Source organism: Alligator sinensis, unplaced genomic scaffold (genome assembly GCF_000455745.1).
Source record: "Alligator sinensis unplaced genomic scaffold, ASM45574v1 scaffold612_2, whole genome shotgun sequence".
In the NCBI taxonomy this organism is placed as follows: domain Eukaryota; kingdom Metazoa; phylum Chordata; order Crocodylia; family Alligatoridae; genus Alligator; species Alligator sinensis.
In genome coordinates this window covers 1360886-1381147 of record NW_005842085.1, presented here as the reverse complement: position 1 = coordinate 1381147, position 20262 = coordinate 1360886, and the positions used below count along the sequence as shown (strand labels likewise).

The 20262-nt window shown below is 39.8% G+C and overlaps 1 protein-coding gene across 6 annotated transcripts in view; it reads left to right on the top strand.

Annotated features, from left to right (window-relative positions):
- Positions 1–20262, top strand: part of ATP6V1H (ATPase H+ transporting V1 subunit H) — an 80852-nt gene that overhangs the window by 15794 nt on the left and 44796 nt on the right. For all 6 annotated transcript variants that reach the window (XM_025204502.1, XM_006023860.2, XM_025204498.1 and 3 more), the window contains 6 exons: positions 1568–1672; positions 4268–4321; positions 11128–11225; positions 12869–13061; positions 17846–18024; positions 18850–18975. In XM_025204502.1, the coding sequence (XP_025060287.1) occupies positions 1568–1672; positions 4268–4321; positions 11128–11225; positions 12869–13061; positions 17846–18024; positions 18850–18975 (755 nt within the window). The remainder of the gene's footprint in view (positions 1–1567; positions 1673–4267; positions 4322–11127; positions 11226–12868; positions 13062–17845; positions 18025–18849; positions 18976–20262) is intronic.

Here is a 20262-nt window from a genome sequence, read left to right as displayed (position 1 = left end):
GAAAGGACCATGTCTGTTGAAAATTTGAACAGCATCCGTTACTTTGGGGCCTGAACATGGTATTCAGATAAAAAATGACTTCTAAACAAAACTGCTTGCAAAGGAATTCTCAACAGTTCTTTAAGAACAATCCTCTGTTAGCAGTGCTGTAACTGGTGAAGTACTTCATATATATACCAAGTCTCCTATACTTTGCAACACTATTACTATAGGATCCATTACCTCAGGGATGGGCAAAGTGGTGCCTGGACTCTCATTTCCCAGCAGCCCCAACCTGCGTCGCTGCGGCTGGCTTTCATGGAGACCCCAACAGCGGCTAGGCCGTGACAGCACATGGCCAGGGTTTCCATGGAGACTGGCTCCAGCAGCACTGGCAGGGTCCGTGGCTGGGCAGGGAGCTGTGCCAGGGCCGGGGCCAGGATCTTGCGGCAGTGACAGTGTAGTCTGGAGTCAGGGCAGACGGTGCAGGCAGCGGATCGTGGCTCTGCCCAACTCCAGATCGTGCTGTCACCACCATGAGATCCTGGCCCCGGAGCAGCTCCCTGCCTAGCCACACATTCTGCCAGTGTAAAATTGTGAAATGTTGCCTTTCTGAGCCTTCAGATAACTCAACATAAACTCTCAACTTTCCAATCAGTTTGGCATGGCAGCTTGAAAAACCTACAGTGTGAATTTCTGCACCATTAGTCAGTTTGCTGTTAATAGTTGTTATCAAGTCAATTTCTCCTTATGCAAAAAAGAATTTGCTGTGCATCAAAGGTCCAGCTGAACATTTTGCCTGATTATAAGTGATCAGCTTGCCCCCCCAGTTCATTAATTTCAATTTTTAAAAATAGTCCATTGTTAAGTCTTTAATATGCATGGAATTTAGGGGCAATATAATATTGGACATAGGCTGCTGCATTGATTTTACTCTTGACTTACATTGTTTGAGAAGTTTGGGTTTTCATAAAGTGATCAGAATTGATCATGAGTTTGATCAAAATGTTATCAGAATTTATGTTAAGTGCTGGAGAGTGCAGAGCTGTTGCTGCAGGATTTTAACTGGCTTTCTGCAGAGATGGCCTTGAAAGTATGTGTATGTCTGTATTGTGAATTGCAGTATAGTATTGATGCATCTGAGATAGCTTTAAGTGAGTTAGCTTGGATATTGGAAGAATTTTGGGTACAACAGCATGGAACTAGACATACTGGGATGCAAGTATTATATACCCAATTGGAATAGGTTCTTTAACTGATAACTGTCTCCTCAAGATGTCAGTTGCAGGCTATTGCTTGAACTGTGGCTTGTGGATTCACTTCTGCTACTCTACTTGTTTCCATGATGTTCTTGCATCCCCTCTGTCACCATGGTTCATCAGATATTGCTACTTAAGTTGGTGAAGTCAGGAGAGCAATTGCTTTCTGAAAATGTATGCTTTAAACTGACTAAAACAGCAGCTTTCTCTAAAGTCAGTTTCTAGAACATATACTATTATTTTAGGATCCATTTATCTGCGCAGATTTCCTTTATCTGCTCAAAATTTCTTTATCAATTTGAAGTTCTGTTTCCTGCGTTCTTTTTCAGGCAGCAAGAATTATTGCAAAACTGGCTGCCTGGGGAAGAGAACTGATGGAAGGCAGTGATTTGAATTACTACTTCAACTGGATTAAAAGTCAACTTAGTTCACAGGTAAAAAAAACCCCAAAAAACCTCTTAAAATAAATTCAGCCTTTCTTAACTAATTTTTAAAATCTTTTTACAAGGGTATACAAGTGTAAATGAATAGTTGTACAAACAGAAATGTAAGGCGAGGAGGGAGAAAAACCCCTTTGGACTTCAGTTGAGGCATTTCTCTTGAATAATTTAAAGAATGGAATCAATTTAGTTCAAAGTTTTCTAGCAGGGAAGTCCCAGAGGACAGTAATGGACAAGGGCTCATAATCTCCTTGGGAACTTTCCAGTGGCTCGTCTCGTCTCCTGCTCTATGTATATGAAGCTGCTGGGTTGTATGGAGATGTGGAATGAGGAGACATTGGTAGGCTTGAACACTGTTATGCTATTGAAAACCGTTCAGAGGTGGCTGCAGAATGAGGGACCTGCCTTCTAATGGGGGTGGTTCACCAGGAGAGCATAACTCGAGGCTTCCAGAGACTGTATTGGCTCTCAGTAACTTTTCTACACACAATTCAGAATGCTAGTGTTAATCTATAAGTCCTAAACAGCCTGGGACCTACATATAGAACGTATTGTCTTCTTAAACTCTTTGCCACCCCTAGTGTTTGCCAAGAGCAACCTCCTGCAATGTCATCAATTTGCCAAGTCCATTTGGAGAAAAAAGCATGGGAGGTCATTTTTCAGCAGTCGCTCCTAAGTTCTTGAACTCTTTGCCTCTTGACATAAGCCAGAGACCAAGCCTGAACGTCTTCCAGAAGTGCTACAAGACATTTATGTTTGAGCACGCATTTAGTGACCAAAATTAGGCTATGTTGTTTAAAGGGTCTCTGCTTTATTTTATTTATGCTACATGCCCCTTTAAGTTAGTTTTTTCTAGGGGAAGGCATAAGCTGACCCTAGCAGTTGTTGGGAAGGGTGGCATACACATCGCACAAACAAAATCATTTCCTTATGTAGCAGACCGTCTTTTGAAGGGATATTAAAATCATGTTATGCTAGAAAAAGGAGGGTATTTTGAGAGAGAGAGAAGCATGTTTTTATTCAGCCTTCATTATTAAGGTGATTGACTTCCTGGCATTAGAATTCTTGATTGATGTAGCTACAGGAGGACAAGCTACAATATGTTCTATATTTTTGTTGAGTTGCAGTCCCTGGTGACTGAGGGGAAACTGGGCTTTGTTTGTTTGTTTGTTTTTGTTTTTTCCTTCCCCTCCCCCCCCCCTACATTTTTGTTTTGGAGGCCTGGCACTCGGGAGGAGAAAAATCGTGCTTTGACTTCAACTCTGTGTTTGCTGGCAGCAAACGAGTACCATACACCTATTTCTTGTCTCTTTCTAGAAATGCAGTGGCATTTCAGGGAATCTCAGAAACAAATCTTGATCTAATTGAGAATTATTGGCATGTTGGCAATAATTCTAGTACATTATGAATGACTCACTGTCTTAGAATCATGGAAAATTAAGGTTGGAAGGATCCTCAGGAGCTCCTCTAGTCCACCCCCCTGCTCAAAACAGAAACATCGCCTATTATATCATCCCAGCCAAGGCTTGACCCACAGATGAAAAATGTAGTGTTCTTGTCTTTAAGTGTGCCTGTGTTACTTTCCTTTAAAAATGGCATTTGGCATTTGTTATGGTCATTGGAGTGAGACTTACATTCTGAAGAGGGTGGAGCCTCAGTTAAGTAGGTTTTGGGACACGGTTTATTCAAAGAATCTTCAAATACGTTGGGGAAATATAATACCTTTATTCCTCTTCTTTTATAAGCAAGGATCTTAAGGTTTTAAAAATGTTTTTGAATTTCATGGTATGTTGTTTTTCGTTCTTAATTTAACAAAGCTGTTCCTTTGGAACTTGGAACTTTTAACTGTTTTAAAAATCCTTCGCATACTTTGAAGAAGATATAGCAACGACATTGTAGCAGTAATTTTAAAAGTACATGTGTATTTCTTTTAAGTTTACATTTTTATAATACCTCGAAAGTGATTTTTTTCACTGTACAGAAGAAACTTCATAAATTATGTCAACTTGATAATATTGTATTTCACTGCCACTAATGTCACGCTTTGTTTTTTTTTGTGCTGATGAGTTTTTTGCTTCTGCTTTCTGATGTTTTTTAGGATCTAACTGAAATTCATTTATCCAAGGCAAAGTTGCATTGTTCCCTCCCTCCCTATCCACCTGAAAACTAATACTGAGAGGTGCTGAGTTCCAATACTTAAATGAGAATACCTACTTGAATGTACCTCTTTAACACTATTGTAATGCTAACAATATGTATTATATGATTTTTGTGTAACTGCCCTTATGCCAACAGAATTAATCCAAAATATGGGGTTGTATGCAAGAGGATATCTGTTAGGGAGTTGCTGTTACATTCATTCTAATCACATAAAGTAAATTTTTTTCATTAGGAAATGGCCTAGTCATATATAGCTCTGTCACATTTAAAAAAATCTTCCCAGCATACTTCTATTTGTACAGTGTATGCATTCTGAAATGACAATATTAATTATAGGAATTATCCTACAAGAGTTGTGGATAATTCTGGCTCTCAAATGTATTCAGTGGCAATGTTTTTTTAAAAAGCTAATTTTCTGTTTTGGACTAGAAACTACGTGGTACTGGGGGTGCCATGGAAACAGGAGCAGTCTCCACAAGTGATGTAAGTATTTGTTTGGAATTTGTAAATTAACTAGGATTCTGCATCACTGTCAGGTTTAAACAGGCCCCAAATCCTAAAAACTACGTTTTGAGGTGGCTGAAGAAAGGGGTTAATCTTGTTTCTGTATTTACAACTTAAATTGTTTTATTTGGGATCTTATTTTTATACCACTTTGTTTACCTGAATCAAAGGTGACCTCCTCACCCTCCTGAATAGTTAGACAGTATACATGGAAAATATTAATATTTTGCCCCATAATTTTCCATGTATAGAATCCCTTGTCTTCCTTTCAGCTGCCTCTGGATAGGCTCCTCTGCTTGGGTCCTGCCACTTGACTCACCAGCAGGGATCCTGGTGTTCCCTATTTAAAAACTGCAAATTCTCTTATTTTAAAAAACAAACAAATTCACTCAGGAAAATCCATGTTCTGCAATTTTAAAATGAAACACCACTATACATACATACCATACCTACATAGAGAGAGAGAGAGAAGCAGCTATATTATATAATAGAATTATGATTATATTTACAATTTTAAAGCAACTTGGAAGCCTACCAGTGCCTCTATCACCATAATAAAATGAATTCTAAATATCCATACACTTTGGCATCTGCTTTTTGTTTTTTATCATAGAAAAATTGGAGCTTCCCTTGTCCCTTTTGCTCACCAGAATCTGGGACACCAAGCAGCATTGGGATGCCAGTGCCCTGCCTTTGCCTTTCACTCCTGACCTGCAGCCCCTGCCTGCCCCGCACTAGCTCCCCCCTGGCAGTAGCTCCTTCCCAGCACCAGGACATGAGTCTAGCTGTAGCTGTCCCACCTGCTGCTTTGTGGCTCTGAGCAGTGCCAGCCCTTGCTGTTCTGCTCCCCTGTGCCTGTGGCTAAGCCCCTTGTGGAAGAAATCAAACTTTGCATTGTGGTTGTATCAGAATTGAGAGCCATCTTGGTTTATTTAGAGCTATACAAGTGATCACAAGGAGGGTTCTCAAAGGAACTCTGAACTCTATAAGTTTACAAGCGTATTTATACTTTAGACAGCGAGAAAAGATGCATGGTTCAGACAGAGCAACCTTGAAGAAACAGGAAGAAGTTGATCATTTGTTTGTCACACATGGGCAGTGTACTTTTTCAGCAAACACATTGTGTTTTGGGAACAGCTATCAGGTTCTGGTTCCTGGAAAGGAGGCGGTTAACATCTGCACACAGACAAAACAAGGCATGAAGGCTTTTCCTTATCTTAGAACATTTTAAAACACATAGCATCAGCATCTTTTTCTCTTCTCTTTCTCTCTCTCTTAGTCAAGTAAGAGACCTGATTAAACTTATTTCCACACCCAGCAATTCTCATGCTGTTCCAGGACTGGGCTGGGCAAGCCCCTTCCCTTTCAGGACAGCTTCCTTCCAGGCTGCTGTAGGAAGGCTCTGAGCCTGGCACTGGTGGTTCCTGGCACTGCAGATGGGAGCCATGTGCCATTGGGTTGGGCCAGGTCCTGCCTCCGTGTGCCCTGCACACCATGAGGCAGGAGCCGGCCCAGCCTGATGACACACAGCTTTTGCCTGTGGTGTCAGGAGCCCTGGGTGGCAGCAAGAGCTGGTCTGGTCCTGTTTGAAGGCACGCAAGTCAGGCTGCTCTGTGCACCATGTGGAGCCCCTGTGTCTCAGGTGGTGCCACATGCTGCTGGGGGGGCTCTGTCAGCAGCGGGCTACGAGTGCCCTGACAGCCTGCTGCTGCAGGGGGCCGTGTGCTGTGCAGGGAGGCGGGCAGGGGACCCACCTCTCCCACACTGTCTTCCCATCCACAGTCCCCTGCACCCACACATCTGTGCTTAACTGGAACAGACCCTGGGTCTGCTTCTGCCCTGCTTCTGTTTGCTCCAGCATGCTGAGGCAGCGTGCTGGAGTAGCAGGGGCCACATGGCAGGCATAGAGCTGCTCTGGCCGCATGCTAGAGCATCATCTTTGAGGACAGAGTCTCTGATTGTTTCAGAGCATGCTCCAGAAATGTGCCCTGTGCCACTTTTTTCTGGCCTTTTTTTTTTTTTTTTCCCTTTGATACTGGGATTTCCCCTGCATATTTGCAGAACACTTTTTTCTTTATTTTTTTTTTTTAATTCCTAACATGCCTCCTGTGCCATCTCAAACTGCTTTGAGACGCCACAACAGGCACGTGCTTGCTTGTCTGGATGCAGCCCTGGAGTCTAAAAAAGACTGAGATCCACTGCAACACTAAGCTACAACGACTCTTGAAGAAAAATGTTTAAGGACTGTGGATAGTCCACTGCTCTCATTATAGTCTTAAAGAGATGTATCACTTATAGATAAGAAGAACTGAAGTTAATTTCCCCATTATAATAAAGTCCTATTGCTTATGACCTTTTTAAAGGCATTATACACCTGTTTAAATCTGTGTGAAGATGAATTCTGTGGCCGTCAGGAAAACTTTATATTTAAAACTTCTGATATGAAATTGGAAAGTTCTTAAAGAAAAGCTTAAATTATAGATTTAAAAAAATGGTGGTTTGTAGTTGCAAAGTAAGCCAATCTTGTTTACAGTGTATGTCTTTCATGATCCTTTGAAGTATCAACCATCAATATTTCAATTCTGAATCTTGCCTTTTCCCTTTTTTCCCTCCCCCCCCCGAAGTTTATCTGCTTTTCTAAATTGTGTTTAGACACACATGAATTGTTTCAGATGCTATTTAAAATTATTTAAACACTGTTTGTAGCTGAAATGATACATTTTCATGAAAATGAATCTGCAGTTTTCAAAACTGTGAAATTCTAAAAGCGCAGTTTTTCAGGAAACTTTCTTGTGATATAAGGACGTAATTATACAATTTAATTATTTTAAAATCAGTATTTCATTTTGGAGGAATAAACATGGCTGAATTGGCAGTAGATACACGAATAATGGTTTAAATGCACCAGGTTCAATAGTTGAGATGTTTTGACTGCAAAGATCTTTTGATGTCAGGTAACAAAGTATTTTGAATCAAAGCCGTATTACATGATGTTGCCACTTGATGGCACCAGGAAACAAAAATATTTGGAACTATCTTCCAAAGGTCTAAAGAGTACTTTTCTGGCAAATGAGTCAAGGTAGTTTAGAATTTGGGAGAGATGAAAATTATTCTGGTAACAACAGCAACAAAGATTCCCAAAATGAGGCACACAGATGTACACTGCAAACTTACTTTAAACTGCAGTCAGTGCAGTTTATCGTTCTGGTAATTACAGAATCTTTTAAGTTAATTTAGTTGATTCATTTAGCTTCATTGACTTAATATGGGTATTAAGAAGAAAATGCTAAATGATGGGGGCCTCGATCTACCCCCCTCTTCCCCTTAAAAACAAGAAAAAAATACAAAGGGGTACATGAGCTGAAACTTTGAGACCGAAGCGGTAGACTTGTTAAAAAGGTTGAAAACCCTGCATTAAACCGTGTCAGCTTTCTTTTGGTTTGCTTTCCTTTTCTAGTTTGCAGTATGCATCATATATATGTATGAGATACCAAACTCCTGGGAAATTATTTCTGTTTGTTCATCTTGTGTAAACTTGCTCCTCCCTCCCAACCCACTACCCACCAGCGTGTGAGGAAGGGGGTGGGTATATGGACACAGGGAATGCATCGGGGGGGGGGGTGTGGAGCGGGTAAAGGGGATATCTCTGAGGTTTCTGTGCCCGCAGCGGGGCATAGGGCTGCAGTGGGGCTGGACTAGCTCTGGGCAGGAGTCACTTATGCAGCCCAGTGGGCAGGACCCAGTGTGGAAAGGAGCATCACACTGCTATGGCCACCATGGTGAGGTCTAGCAGCAGCACACCACTCACCTCAGCTCCTGCCTTTGCCCCACTCTCTCCCTCACTGCAGAGGCATCTATCAGCCTTCCCCATGGCCCTTTCCCCTCCCCTTCCCCCACAGACTTACCTGCTGGGGGGGGGGGTGCGTGTGCACGTGCATACTCGCCCCCTCCCCCCAACCCAATAATTTTTTCTCCCTCCGCCTATGCAGCGCCTGCCCCAGCCCCATTACCATTCCCGTTCCCTCCCTCACTGTGGGGGGCCTTGATTTGTCCCCCCACCCCCCAAAAACAAGAAAAATATATAAAGGGGTATGTGAGCTGAAACTTTGAGACTGAAGGGGTACACTTGTTAAAAAAGGTTGTAAACCCCTGGATTACACCATGCCAGCTTTCCTTTGGTCTGCTTTCCATTTTTTTTTTTTGGTTTACAGTATGCATTCGCAATCTGCATCTCTGCCTCCAGTATGGTGTTAAGCAGTTCTTATGCTGTTTGCATAATCTTACCTCCTTAGGGGCCCCTATCCATGACTGATTCACTTTCCAAAAGTGTTTTGGCTATTATTAAACCAGGCAAAGAACAGTTTACTGCATGAGTGGCCAACTTGTGGCACGGGCAGCCCATGTGCACAGCAGATCGGGCAAGGGAGCAAGGGAGTACAGCTGCAGATAGGGCAGGGAGCTGAAAGCAGGGAAGCAGATAGACCCCTTTCCCCTGTCCAGAGTGGCACTTGCAGAGGGTGTGAGGCTAATTTGTGGTATTCCTGTTGAAGAGGTTGGCCTTGCTGACTTAGTGGATGGAGTTCTTCTAATTCTTAAACAGTGCACTTTGTTCTCATGCCATATAGAAGTAAGCCTGTTTAAATGTGTTTAATAAAATGGCTATAACAGTAAAACATGTACTTGAAAATGAAAGTGTTATGCAAAACTCTTCTACCCTTTTTTCAGCTTACCCTTTACTTGTCTATTTAGATTTCTGACATATGAAGGTTGGGGTTATTGCTTGCCATGTGTGTTGCCTTTTTCGGGTGTCTGGAAAATACTACATTTGTTCATAAGCATTTAGCTAGTCCCTGAAACAGATTTTAAAGTTGGACTAGTACTGTTTCGGCCTCAAAGCTGTGTGTTGTGTGACTTCTGCTTTTCTGTAATTCTTTTGCATGTTGAGGTGGCATGACTGATCACTCCCTTTAGGTTTTGAACTTATATCTGAGGATACGAAGAGATGCCATGAAAGAGCTAAGAATAGAAGTAAATTAGTGTTCGTACCCTTTAGGAATGTTTTTTTTCTTTTCTGCACTTTCAAAAAGAGAGCCACTTACTACATACAGAAACAAGCTTTAAAAAAACTGACTTGTGTATTGGAAAGATGGGGATAAGACCTTTGAAGACTTTAGAAACACATGCTATATGATCATTTGAAGATGGCCAATTTTTTTTCTGAATTCCTGGCCAGAGAGTAACTTGAAGAGGTTTTTTTTTTTTTTTCCTTTTTTTCTTGCAATTGTTCTGCTATTGCTACCAATCCAGTAGCATATTGGATGGGAAGTTGCCGATAATCTGCCATTCTTTCCTTCGTGGGCATTGGGGAAAATAGTTCTTCAGCCACATCTGAAGGTTGCTTCAGTTGGAGAAGGCTTTTGACTTCTGCAATGGAGTCCTTGTTAATGGAAGAGAGAACTCTGTTCCTCTCCACAGTAGATTGGAAGACTTATTCTAGGCTTCCCAATTAATGTTTCTAGTTTTTGTTTGTGTGGACAGAACACTTGTGTTTTTTTTCCAGGAGAAAATGAAAAGTCAGCCTTTAGATTTAGGAATCCAAGCTTTAAGTTAAATGCATAACACAATATGTTGCTGAAATAATCAGCAGGCAGAGACTCTGATTGCTCATGGAGATTAAGAAGCTTGTTAGTACTTTGCCTTTTAGGAGCCACCTTGATTTAATAGGAAAAATGTTGAAGATGGCCCTCTAAAATGGCAATTCAGTTAGATCATCTGAAAGGTCACAAGGGATTTCTTACTCAGGTTTGCAAGTATTTTCATAATAGATTTTGAAAGTTTATAAAATAAGAATGCGAAAGATTAAACGTTTAAACGATAAATATATTTATACTGGTAATGCTTTACCACTTAAGGTAGAATGCAGGGCGCAGTCCAGCAGGGAAGGGAAGTGACATGGTGCCTCAGGAAGAAGGGAGGGAGAGGACTAGTACCTAAAGCTAGACTGCTCCTTTCCTCCCAGCGTGCTGGTGGCTGCAGTGGGCTGGGAAAGACACTTGCTTGCTGCTGCCATCTGTAGCTTTTTACATGGGCTGTGTTGTCAGGAAGGATTATCTGCTGCCTTTTCTTCCCCCATCAAAGGCCCTAGGCAGTGGCTCCAGAGGCAGCCGTGTCCAAACAGGTCTGTGCTCAGCTCCCTGGCTCCCCACACTGCTTCGGGCAGGCATCTGCAGCCCCTCCCTTGTGGCAGGGCAGGCACCAGTCTGGGGCTCTGTACCTGCTAGCCAGGAGTGTTTAATGAATATAACAGTTTAACCAATATAATTAGAGGAGGTTAAAGGAATAATTTTTTAAACAATATTTACATCCCTAATATACAACACAGAAGACGTTTGCTATTTATTGTTCTATGTGTGTGAGTATCTGTCATCTTTTTAGTGGAGGTTGCACATTTGCATTAAGCAAATCCAGTCATGCTTACAAGTGCAGTTCTACATGCATCCTTTTCTACTGGTTTAGATCAAACTATGAATACTCCATGGTATGAGTTTAGCTTGTTTGTTTATTTTTTAAATGGATATGCAATCTGCTTGAAGGTCTCTCTTCCTCCAAATCACTTTTGCTTAACTTTCTGCGGAGATGAACCTATAACTTTTGAAATTATGAAAACTAGCATGCAGAAAAATATAAAGAATTGTAATTTAGCCTGGTCTGCTGAATTTCCTAGTTTCAAAGTTGTGTTTCTTTCTCATTCTACCATAAGGCTTTAATTGTTGTTTCTGCTTAAGAGTTCCCAGTACGTACAGTGTGTTGCTGGATGCCTGCAGCTGATGCTCAGGGTCAATGAATATCGCTTTGCATGGGTAGAAGCAGATGGTGTAAACTGGTGAGTATTATGTAGAAATATTTACATATCAGTAAGACTCATTTGAGCCCCCAAATGACTCTTTTCTCTGGCTGACCTCTTTGGGTCTAATTTTTACAAAATAGCCACTTAGTATTTGTTAGCAAGGAAACTGTACTGAGGATCAAATAAATGTGTGTGAAGGCAAATGTGGATTTTTTGAGAGCTTGTAAGTATTTGACTCTTCAGAAAAGACTTCTATAAATATCTTAAAGGTGTTCATAGGTATTTTTAGAGTTTGGAGCAAGATATATAGAGATTGTTATGTACTATATTGTGTTAGCATAGGGTACTGGAAAATGGAATTTTTTTGATGATCTTGTAGAAACTTTAATCCATTTGGAATCTAGAAGAAATATCAAATATTGGTGATGATGGAATGTAGGAAATAATGTACATTTTGGAATTATAGCTGCATTTTTTTTAAATGTAAAAAGGTAGTTAGTAGACTGTTCTAAACCTTGCCCAGGTCTTTGTAGAGAAAAAAATATCTTTAAATTCAAGCAGTGCCAGTAACAAGCTTCTAACAAGTAGCATGTGTGTATATGTGCACGTGCACACAAGTGTTACAACAAAAAAAACGGGGTGTGTGTGTATTCATGTGCAAGTCCTACCATGTAGAGCTGGACAGAAATGCACATATATTATGCACACACATGCGCACACACACATGCACTTGGCTATATATAAATGTTTATAATAAACTACTTAATAGAGCAAAGTTTGTAACTCAGTGTTCCTTTTAAACTGGAAAACTGACATTTTGAACTTGTCCTTCCCACACTGGAACAAATATAACTTTTTTTTTGTGAAATAAAAATTCAAAATTACTTTTGTTTTAGCCGTATTGAAATATCTTATCATAGTGGAATGCTTACATTTTGATAAGGTCACTTCAGTTGGTTGCAGTTAGTATAGAGTATGCATTGATAACCTGTATCTAAAGGAGAGAGCTGAAGCCAAGCACTTTGGCTCTGTTGAAATGAAGTGTCTTAATTTGTGGAAATTTTGATAATTGGTGTATGTCTGAGAAATGTGTAGCTGCCATTGAATTGGCTTTTTCCAGCTGAAAACTTTCCTTTTTAGAAATTTTTTTGTCCAGCTTTGCTTTTTAGGACTTGCACAGGAATAGAAGTTTAGTTTATATTTTGTAAATATTTGAATTCAAACTCTCATTCAAAGATTAAACTAGAAGAAGAAAGAAAGTAGTCTTACTCTTTTTGTCCAGGTAGAGTAAATTGCATGTTTTGCCAAAAATAGTAAGTAATAAAGTTAGTTACTTGGATGTGCTGTTTAAAGCATGGAATGGCCTACACTTCTGTTGAGTTTGAAGGCAAAGGAAGTGCGGCATCTGTTCATATTTGGAAGATGTGCTTTGTAACTATAAGGCTCAAATTTAAATTTCAGTATGGGTACTTACATTCTCTGGTTATCTTTGCACTTCACAAATATTCCCATAGGGTATTGTGAAATAAATCTGCTATATATGTGTAACTCTAGCTTTTGCCAAAAAGTTCTTTTTACTATTCGCTGGTCTTAAACCTATAATATATATATATTTTTTCTTACAGGGTACTTAGCCATTTTTAAAAAAAGCATAAACTCATATGTGCTTATTTTTTCAGTATCATGGGAGTCCTGAGTAATAAATGTGGCTTTCAACTTCAGTATCAGATGATTTTCTGTGTGTGGCTGCTGGCATTCAGTCCTCAAATGTGTGAATATCTGCGTCGATACAATATTGTTCCAGTCCTATCTGATATTCTTCAGGAATCTGTCAAAGAGAAAGTAACTAGAATCATCCTTGCAGCATTTCGTGTAAGCATAATTAACTTGTTTTTGAATGAAGCACAACTGTTCCTGTAGACCATAATTGACATGCTTCCTCTCCATTTTCCTTAAAAAAACTGGGGGTAATGTATGCTTGCTTTGTAGAGTGACAAGCATATATCTTTCTGCAGCTTCTTGCAATAGGAGTGGTAGGTCCCAACATGAATATTGGTAGCTTTTCGTTCTGTTAACTTTCCGCCAGCAGAACTATTTAAGATTTTTTTTTTTTAACAGTAATGCAGGAATTGCAGAAAGAACTCTTATGCATGCAATTTTCAAGTCCAAATACTAGTATTTTTGATTCCTGGAATAATTCAAATTGTCCATAAACTTTTATTTACATAGCTCACCATTGAGCTTGCTATGTTGTGGTAGCTCACAAAGAGTTTTGCTTTGGTATCTAGGTTTGGGAAAGGGGGACATTATATGCTTGTACATCATTCTTAGAATTTGCAGAATGCAACTTACTACTTAATTTTGATAGATAAAATCAATGTTTATTTGTAAGCATTGCTTTAGATTTTTTAAAATCTATTTTTATCAATTAAAACTTTTTCAGGGTTGCATGAAATGGGTGTTTGAGGGGCAGACAATTTTAGTAATGAGATATACTGTTAGAACAGGGGTGGACAGTTATTTGGGCTGAAGGGCCATGTAAGGAGCTTTGGTGAGCTGCTGTGGATTGGGGGAGGGGGGTCTGCTGGCTTTATAAAGTTTTTAACACACGGGTGGGCAAAATACGGCCTGTGGGCTGGGTCTTGCCCACCAAGGAATTCTGTCCAGCCCCCGGAGGGTCCCTCAGCCCCTCCTGGCCCATGCTGGAGGGCAGCTTGGGTTGTGACACATGTGGTTGGTCCTGCCTTTCCTGGGAGTGTGGTGGGGCAGGGGCAGTGTGGTGGCTAAAGTTAGTATACATATTGTTTAATGTATAACATCAAAAAAGAAGTTCTGACATCTGTGGCTCCTGTCATCAACTTTTCTGGACCTGTTCCACACCATTGGCTTCTTCAAGAAATAACCTCCTCTTCCTTTACTCTTTTTCAAATGGGAAGGGGCAGAGTTTTAAACAAGTTGCTTAAATCAAAGTTTAGCTTGGTTTAATACTCCAAAATACCAGATCATTATGTATTGAAGTAACAGGGCTTAATTTTTGAGCAATTCATGCATTGTCTTCTCTTTACAAATCTGGATGTTGCTCAGAATTGCTATGTCAGTGAAATTTAACCACCAGTCCAAAAATCTTCACATGCCTCCAGCACAGTGCTTCCCAAACTTTTCCTCAGCATGACCCATCACTCCTGACCCACAGTGTGGGAACTGATGCTTTAGCACGGGTTATCAACCAGGGGCACATGTACCTCCGGGGGTACTTGGAAAGGTACTGGGGGACATGCATGGATGGGCAGGGACGGAGCGCCACCACCCTGTGCTGCTACCTCCCAGGAGCAGGGCTGAGGGAAGAGAGGGGCAAGGGCAACGGCTCCCCTTTGCTGGCCTCGTAGGATGTGGCGGGGAGAGAGGGGAGCTTGCATGTGGTGGCTGCCTCCTCCATCCACCACCCCGCACTGCTGCCGCTGCGTGCAGGTTCCCCCCCCTCCCTGTTCTGTGTCCAAACACCGCCACCAGAAGGGGTACATTCCTTAAAAATTGAAAACCTCTGCTCTGGCAGATCTGGTGGTACATCTCAGACTAAAAATAAATACACTATTGCAAGTAGCCTCCCCAGTTTTTTTCAAAATTCTGTTTTAGCTCATCAGCCATGTGGTCAGGATCCATGCTGACACTGCAGGGTTTTTGAAGATTACAAAAGTGGAGAGCTGGAAGGAACCTGAAGACCATATAACCAATCCCTGGACTGAGGCATGATTAAGTATACTCAGACCAGGAGTAGCCAACTTGCAGCACAATTGCTACAAATGGCACAAGCAGCCTCTGTATGTGGCACATGGCAGATCAGGGAGGAGATGGGGCAGAAAGCCAAGCAGGAGATCAGGCAGGGAACACGGGGCAAAAAGCATATGGGGAGGTTGTCAGGCATGTCACAAATTAGCTTCACACCCTCTTGGTTCCTTTCTGATCCCCTTTCTCTGCCCCAAAAGGTCAGCCCCTACTGACTCTAGACCTTTATTGACAAATGTACCTGATTTTTCTTACCCTGTCCCTTCATCTCCCTTTCCTAACAGTTGGATTCTATAACCCCTGTAGATAGCCTGTTCTATAAATCCTAACTATCCTTAATTAAAAGCATTTTCCTAATGTCTAAACTAAATCTTCCTTAATGCAAATTAAGCTACTTCACTATTTGTCCTACCTCTGGATGCCAGGGAAACACTTGCTCTTTTCTTGAAAATTGCAAGACTGGTATATTGTCCCATGTCAGTTCTGTCTTGTCTCTACACTACACTCAACATTCTTGATTTCTTTCAGCATTTCTTCCTTAAGTCATGTTTTCAAAACATGATTTGTTGCTGCTACTGCTGCTGTCTGAACTGCCCAGTTTTTTCATAGTACCAAGTAGAGTAGAATAATTCCCTCCTGGATTTTAAAACAATCCTACATGATACATAGAATGGGAACTGAATTTATTTGCAGCAGCAGCATCACATTAACTTATTCAGTGTGTAGTCTACTTTCTGGTGTATTGCTGTCTTTCTGAATTCCATTTTTTTCTTAAAAAAAAAAAAAAAAAAAAAAAAATAGCGGTGGCATCACCCAAGAAGGATTTTTTTTTAAAAATCCATTGTCTTTATTTCACTATTGTCATCTTCCTCCCTTGTTTTTTAAAGGGTTTGCAGTTCTATCATTTTACAGTCACTTTCACCCAAATTACTTTCTGCCTTCTGAGTCTCAGAAATTGTAGGTTTCTTTCTATGTCAGAATACAAAATTGCTACACTACAGCTTAGCTGTAGTATCCTCCAAGCAGTTTCTAGCACTTTTGGGTGACTGTTCAATCTAATTTGCTTTTCCAATATCTTGGTAATTAAGATAAGGGGTAATGGAGTGAAATGACTATCTTTTCATCCACTTGGCCAGTCAGTTTGTATCCAACTGTTTAAGGCAGTAATAGAACCTGAGAAGCATTTTAAAGAACACTACATTTGTACTTGGAGGAAATGCCTCTTTGTTATGTTTTACCTATGACGTTTGAAGAGCCAAATCACTCGGTCTGTTAAGATCTGCTCTGCGTTTGCCCTTTCACAGCTTCTGATGAAGTAAGTTCAAGTTCACAAAAGCTTATGCTCTATATATCTTATTTAGCTGGTCTAGCTGGTGCATATCTACCCTGCCTTCTGAAGAGCCCTGTAAAGGTCACATGAAGTGAGGCAGTAGAGATGCCTTTAAATTAGTGGTCTTATTTGTTTTCTGTCCACGTAATTACTTACTTTGGTTAAAAAATTGAGATTTAAATATATTTAACGTGACTTCTGCTCATTGAGGTTTAGTGTGTGTGTGTGTGTGTGTATATGTGTGTATATATGTGTGTGTGTATATATATATATATATAAAACAAACAAGTGTTTTCAGCTTTTGCAGAGAATGCAAGTGAATAGCTCCAGTTTGGATCATATAATTTTGAACATGATTAAATTGACTAGAGAGGTAACAAATAAATTGAAAGCCAATGAAATAATTGACCTCTGCACTGTGTGCGTACCCAGCACTCTTCTTACTAACAGATGCTGGTTTGAACTGAAAATTCTATTGGAATATGCTAAAACTCTGAAGAAACCGATGTTAGATTTAGATGTGATCGTTGCATTGTGGGACATGTTAGTTTTGAAAAGCTTGCAAAGAAGATTAGATTGATAGGCCGTGTTCATGGGGAAGAGTTGGGGTTTATTTGTAGTATTTTATGCTCTTAAACTGGTCACAAATAGCTGATTTGTTTGCCTTGTTCTCTTTGGATGTTGCAAATCATGAAAGCAATTTGTCAACAAAGGTCACCTAATGTTAAACATAGTGTATACCACGGCGTTTACTTTACTACTGTTTTGGGGTAGCCTCTGCCAAATCAGAACTGATAACTGTAGGTGCTGTTGGGTATGCTTTTTACACATTTACTTTTTATTAACATACTGCTGAAATCTGGCACCAGTATATTCTTCTGGGCTCACAATACTGCCCTCCTAAATCAAGCTTTTTTGAATCGTCACCATAACTAACCATAACTGAATGACCAACCTTTTTGGCAAAGTTCTAATTCACCTTAAGATATTCCCATAAAAAGATAGATATGAAATTCAGCAGAGCTGCAACAATCGGATCCTCTGGGCAACAAATGCTCTGGGCAGCAAAGGCATTGTGGTTGGCTGGCAACAGTGGTGGTTGTTGCTTTTGTGCCCTCTAAGTGGGTGCTTCTGGCTGGTGCCTCAGTTGCCCACCCTTGTTACAGGAAATTTAGTCAATTATAGGGCTTGTTTCAACAGGACAGTTACTCTGGAATGATGAGGATATGATACTTCATTGGCTGCTATGTACTACTCAGCAGTAGGCAGTCTTAGTATGCAGTAAGCATGAGGTAGCTTATTCCATTTCCAGTTTATGTAGGATAGCTGTAAGTTCGCACTGTAGTTTACTACCCTATAACTTTCCCTTATGAATAAGGACTTCTGTTTATTGAAATAAGTGCCGCTCCTGCTTAGTAACTTAACTCTTCTGGATTCAAAAGTTCTTTGTAAAAGTGGAATTTTATAAAGTTATAAGTCTTATAAAAATGAAATGACAAAATAAATTTTAAACCTTGAATTGACATAATAACCTTATCTCTAGAATCTTTTGGAAAAATCTACTGAAAGAGAGACTCGCCAGGAATATGCTCTTGCTATGATCCAGTGCAAAGTTCTGAAGCAACTAGAGAACTTAGATCAGCAAAAATATGATGACGAAGACATAAGTGAGGATATCAAGTTTCTGCTGGACAAACTTGGCGAGAGTGTTCAGGATCTTAGGTATATTTTACTGTATGAACTGTAAAGAAAAAACCAACCAGCTAGTGTTTTGTTTAATGTGTTTTGCTAAGAGCATATGGAGGATCCAGATGTCTGGATTTCTATATACATCTGAATAGAAGAAAAAGCTACTCTGCTTCTGTCCACGTGTTCCCTAACTGATGATTTAATGGGAAGGATTTCCATTCAGAATTGTATCTGCTTACCACATGATATCAAACTAGTATATGCAAGGGGCAAGGATGTCTCTGCATGATTTGTTTTTATTGGAAAACCAGATTAATATGAGTTGTACTGCTAAGTCATTTTATCTGTGCTACACTTGATACAGAGAGTCAAATCATAGTGCAAATTATAAATTAGGGCCATGATCTTTGGTCAAATGAATTATATATTCTTACACTAATCTAACCAACAGTAGCAAATAGGCGGAGCAATTGAGATCTCTCAACAGGTGACAGTAATGGGCTCTCTTTGAATAAAATAGAGTAATGTGTAAGATGTATTATGGAAGAATATTTTTTTTTTTTAAATATTAGTAAGCTTAAAACATGGTTTCATGTAACAGTGGATACTAACGTGAGGAAATATGTTACTAATCTCTGTAATTTAAGAAGTCAGAACTTTAAGACAGCCTCCCTTCCACTTAAACATTGTAAAAGGAAGTTCTTCTGTTTTTAATCAAGTTATTCAAATAAGAGTTTTTAGATATAGGTTTGCGAAGAACTGGCCCCTAATATTGACCCATATCCGGTATACTGTGTAAAGCCCACTTCTGGGAACCTAATATATTATATTTTATATTTCACTTTGGACATCTTTCAGCTCATTTGATGAATACAGTTCTGAGCTGAAATCAGGAAGACTGGAATGGAGCCCTGTACACAAATCTGAGAAATTTTGGCGAGAGAATGCTGTGAGATTAAATGAAAAGAATTATGAACTTCTGAAGTAAGTTCTCTCTTTTTTTTTTCTGATTTTTGTTTTAGATTTTCTTATTCTTCAAATTTAATCTGTGTGTGTTAGGTACTTATTTTACAGAATCTGATGCTGAATTTTGAAATTCCTTAGCAAAGGAAGAGCAAAGGTCAGAATGTATTACAACTTGAAAATGTGTAGAAAGCACTCATTCAGAATTAGAATTACTTACATCTTAGTAATTGTTTAGTTTTAAAAATTAAAAATATGCAAGGCTGCAATCAAATTGAACTTTTTAAACTCTATTGAATTAAAGTGCAGGATGCAAACTAATACAGTTCCAAAGAATGACGTTACTATGCATTAGTTTACTTGGCTATCAATATTCTAAATTATTTTAGCATTTTTGGTTGGGTTTCACTTTAATGTACTGAACTCTTTATTCAAGATTTGAATTGGCATTTAGTGCCTCAGATGGTGATTTTTTTTTTCCTGCCATTTTTGACAGGCATGATGTGAAATTGGAACTTGTTCCTTCTGTAGTTGAATACTTATTTGCAGCCTTTCAGAAACTTTGGAGACTATTGGGATTTGGATGGCTTTGGGTGCTCTGGGATGCCTAGTAGGTCATTTTGACTGTATCCTTGACCACTGATAAAGTAGTATCTAAAAGGTTAATGTTTAGATCAACAAAGTTTAAGTTTATCTAAATTTCTGGGAATCCAGGTGTTCGCAGGGCTTAAATAGCCTGAAAAATGGCATGCCTGATCTAAGTTATTTTACCCCAGGAGCTGAATTAATTTTAGATTGACATGGATTAACCTGGTCTAGTGAATTCCTGCACGTGTTCACACACGGGGCTGCGAAAGCCTAGCCATTAGCCCCAGGGCGTAACTTATGGGCTGCCTGTGCCACTTCTAGTTTAGATTTAGGCAGTTTAAAGGAAGCTGTCTAAACCTAAACCAGATCCCACAAATGCTTGTTTATGCCCTAAAGGTGTAAACACATAAATGCCTAGAGCATTTTCAGAAGGACAGCAGCTGGTAGCTTCTGATTGTTATGTGAACAGACTGAGGAGGAGTGGTTTTGCTACATTGAGCTGAGAACAATTCATTTCACACACAACAATTAGTTACCAGCTGCTGCCTTTTAGCATTTGTTTATGCACACCATAAATGTGTTTTTTCCCCATCTTTGCATGTCAGCATGGTATAAGTCAGGCAATTACATATGAGGATAGATAAGTATGGTGCTACAGTAGAAGTTATAGTATGAGCCTGATCAGGTTTTGAGGTACAAAACATTGGCTATGCAAGAGGG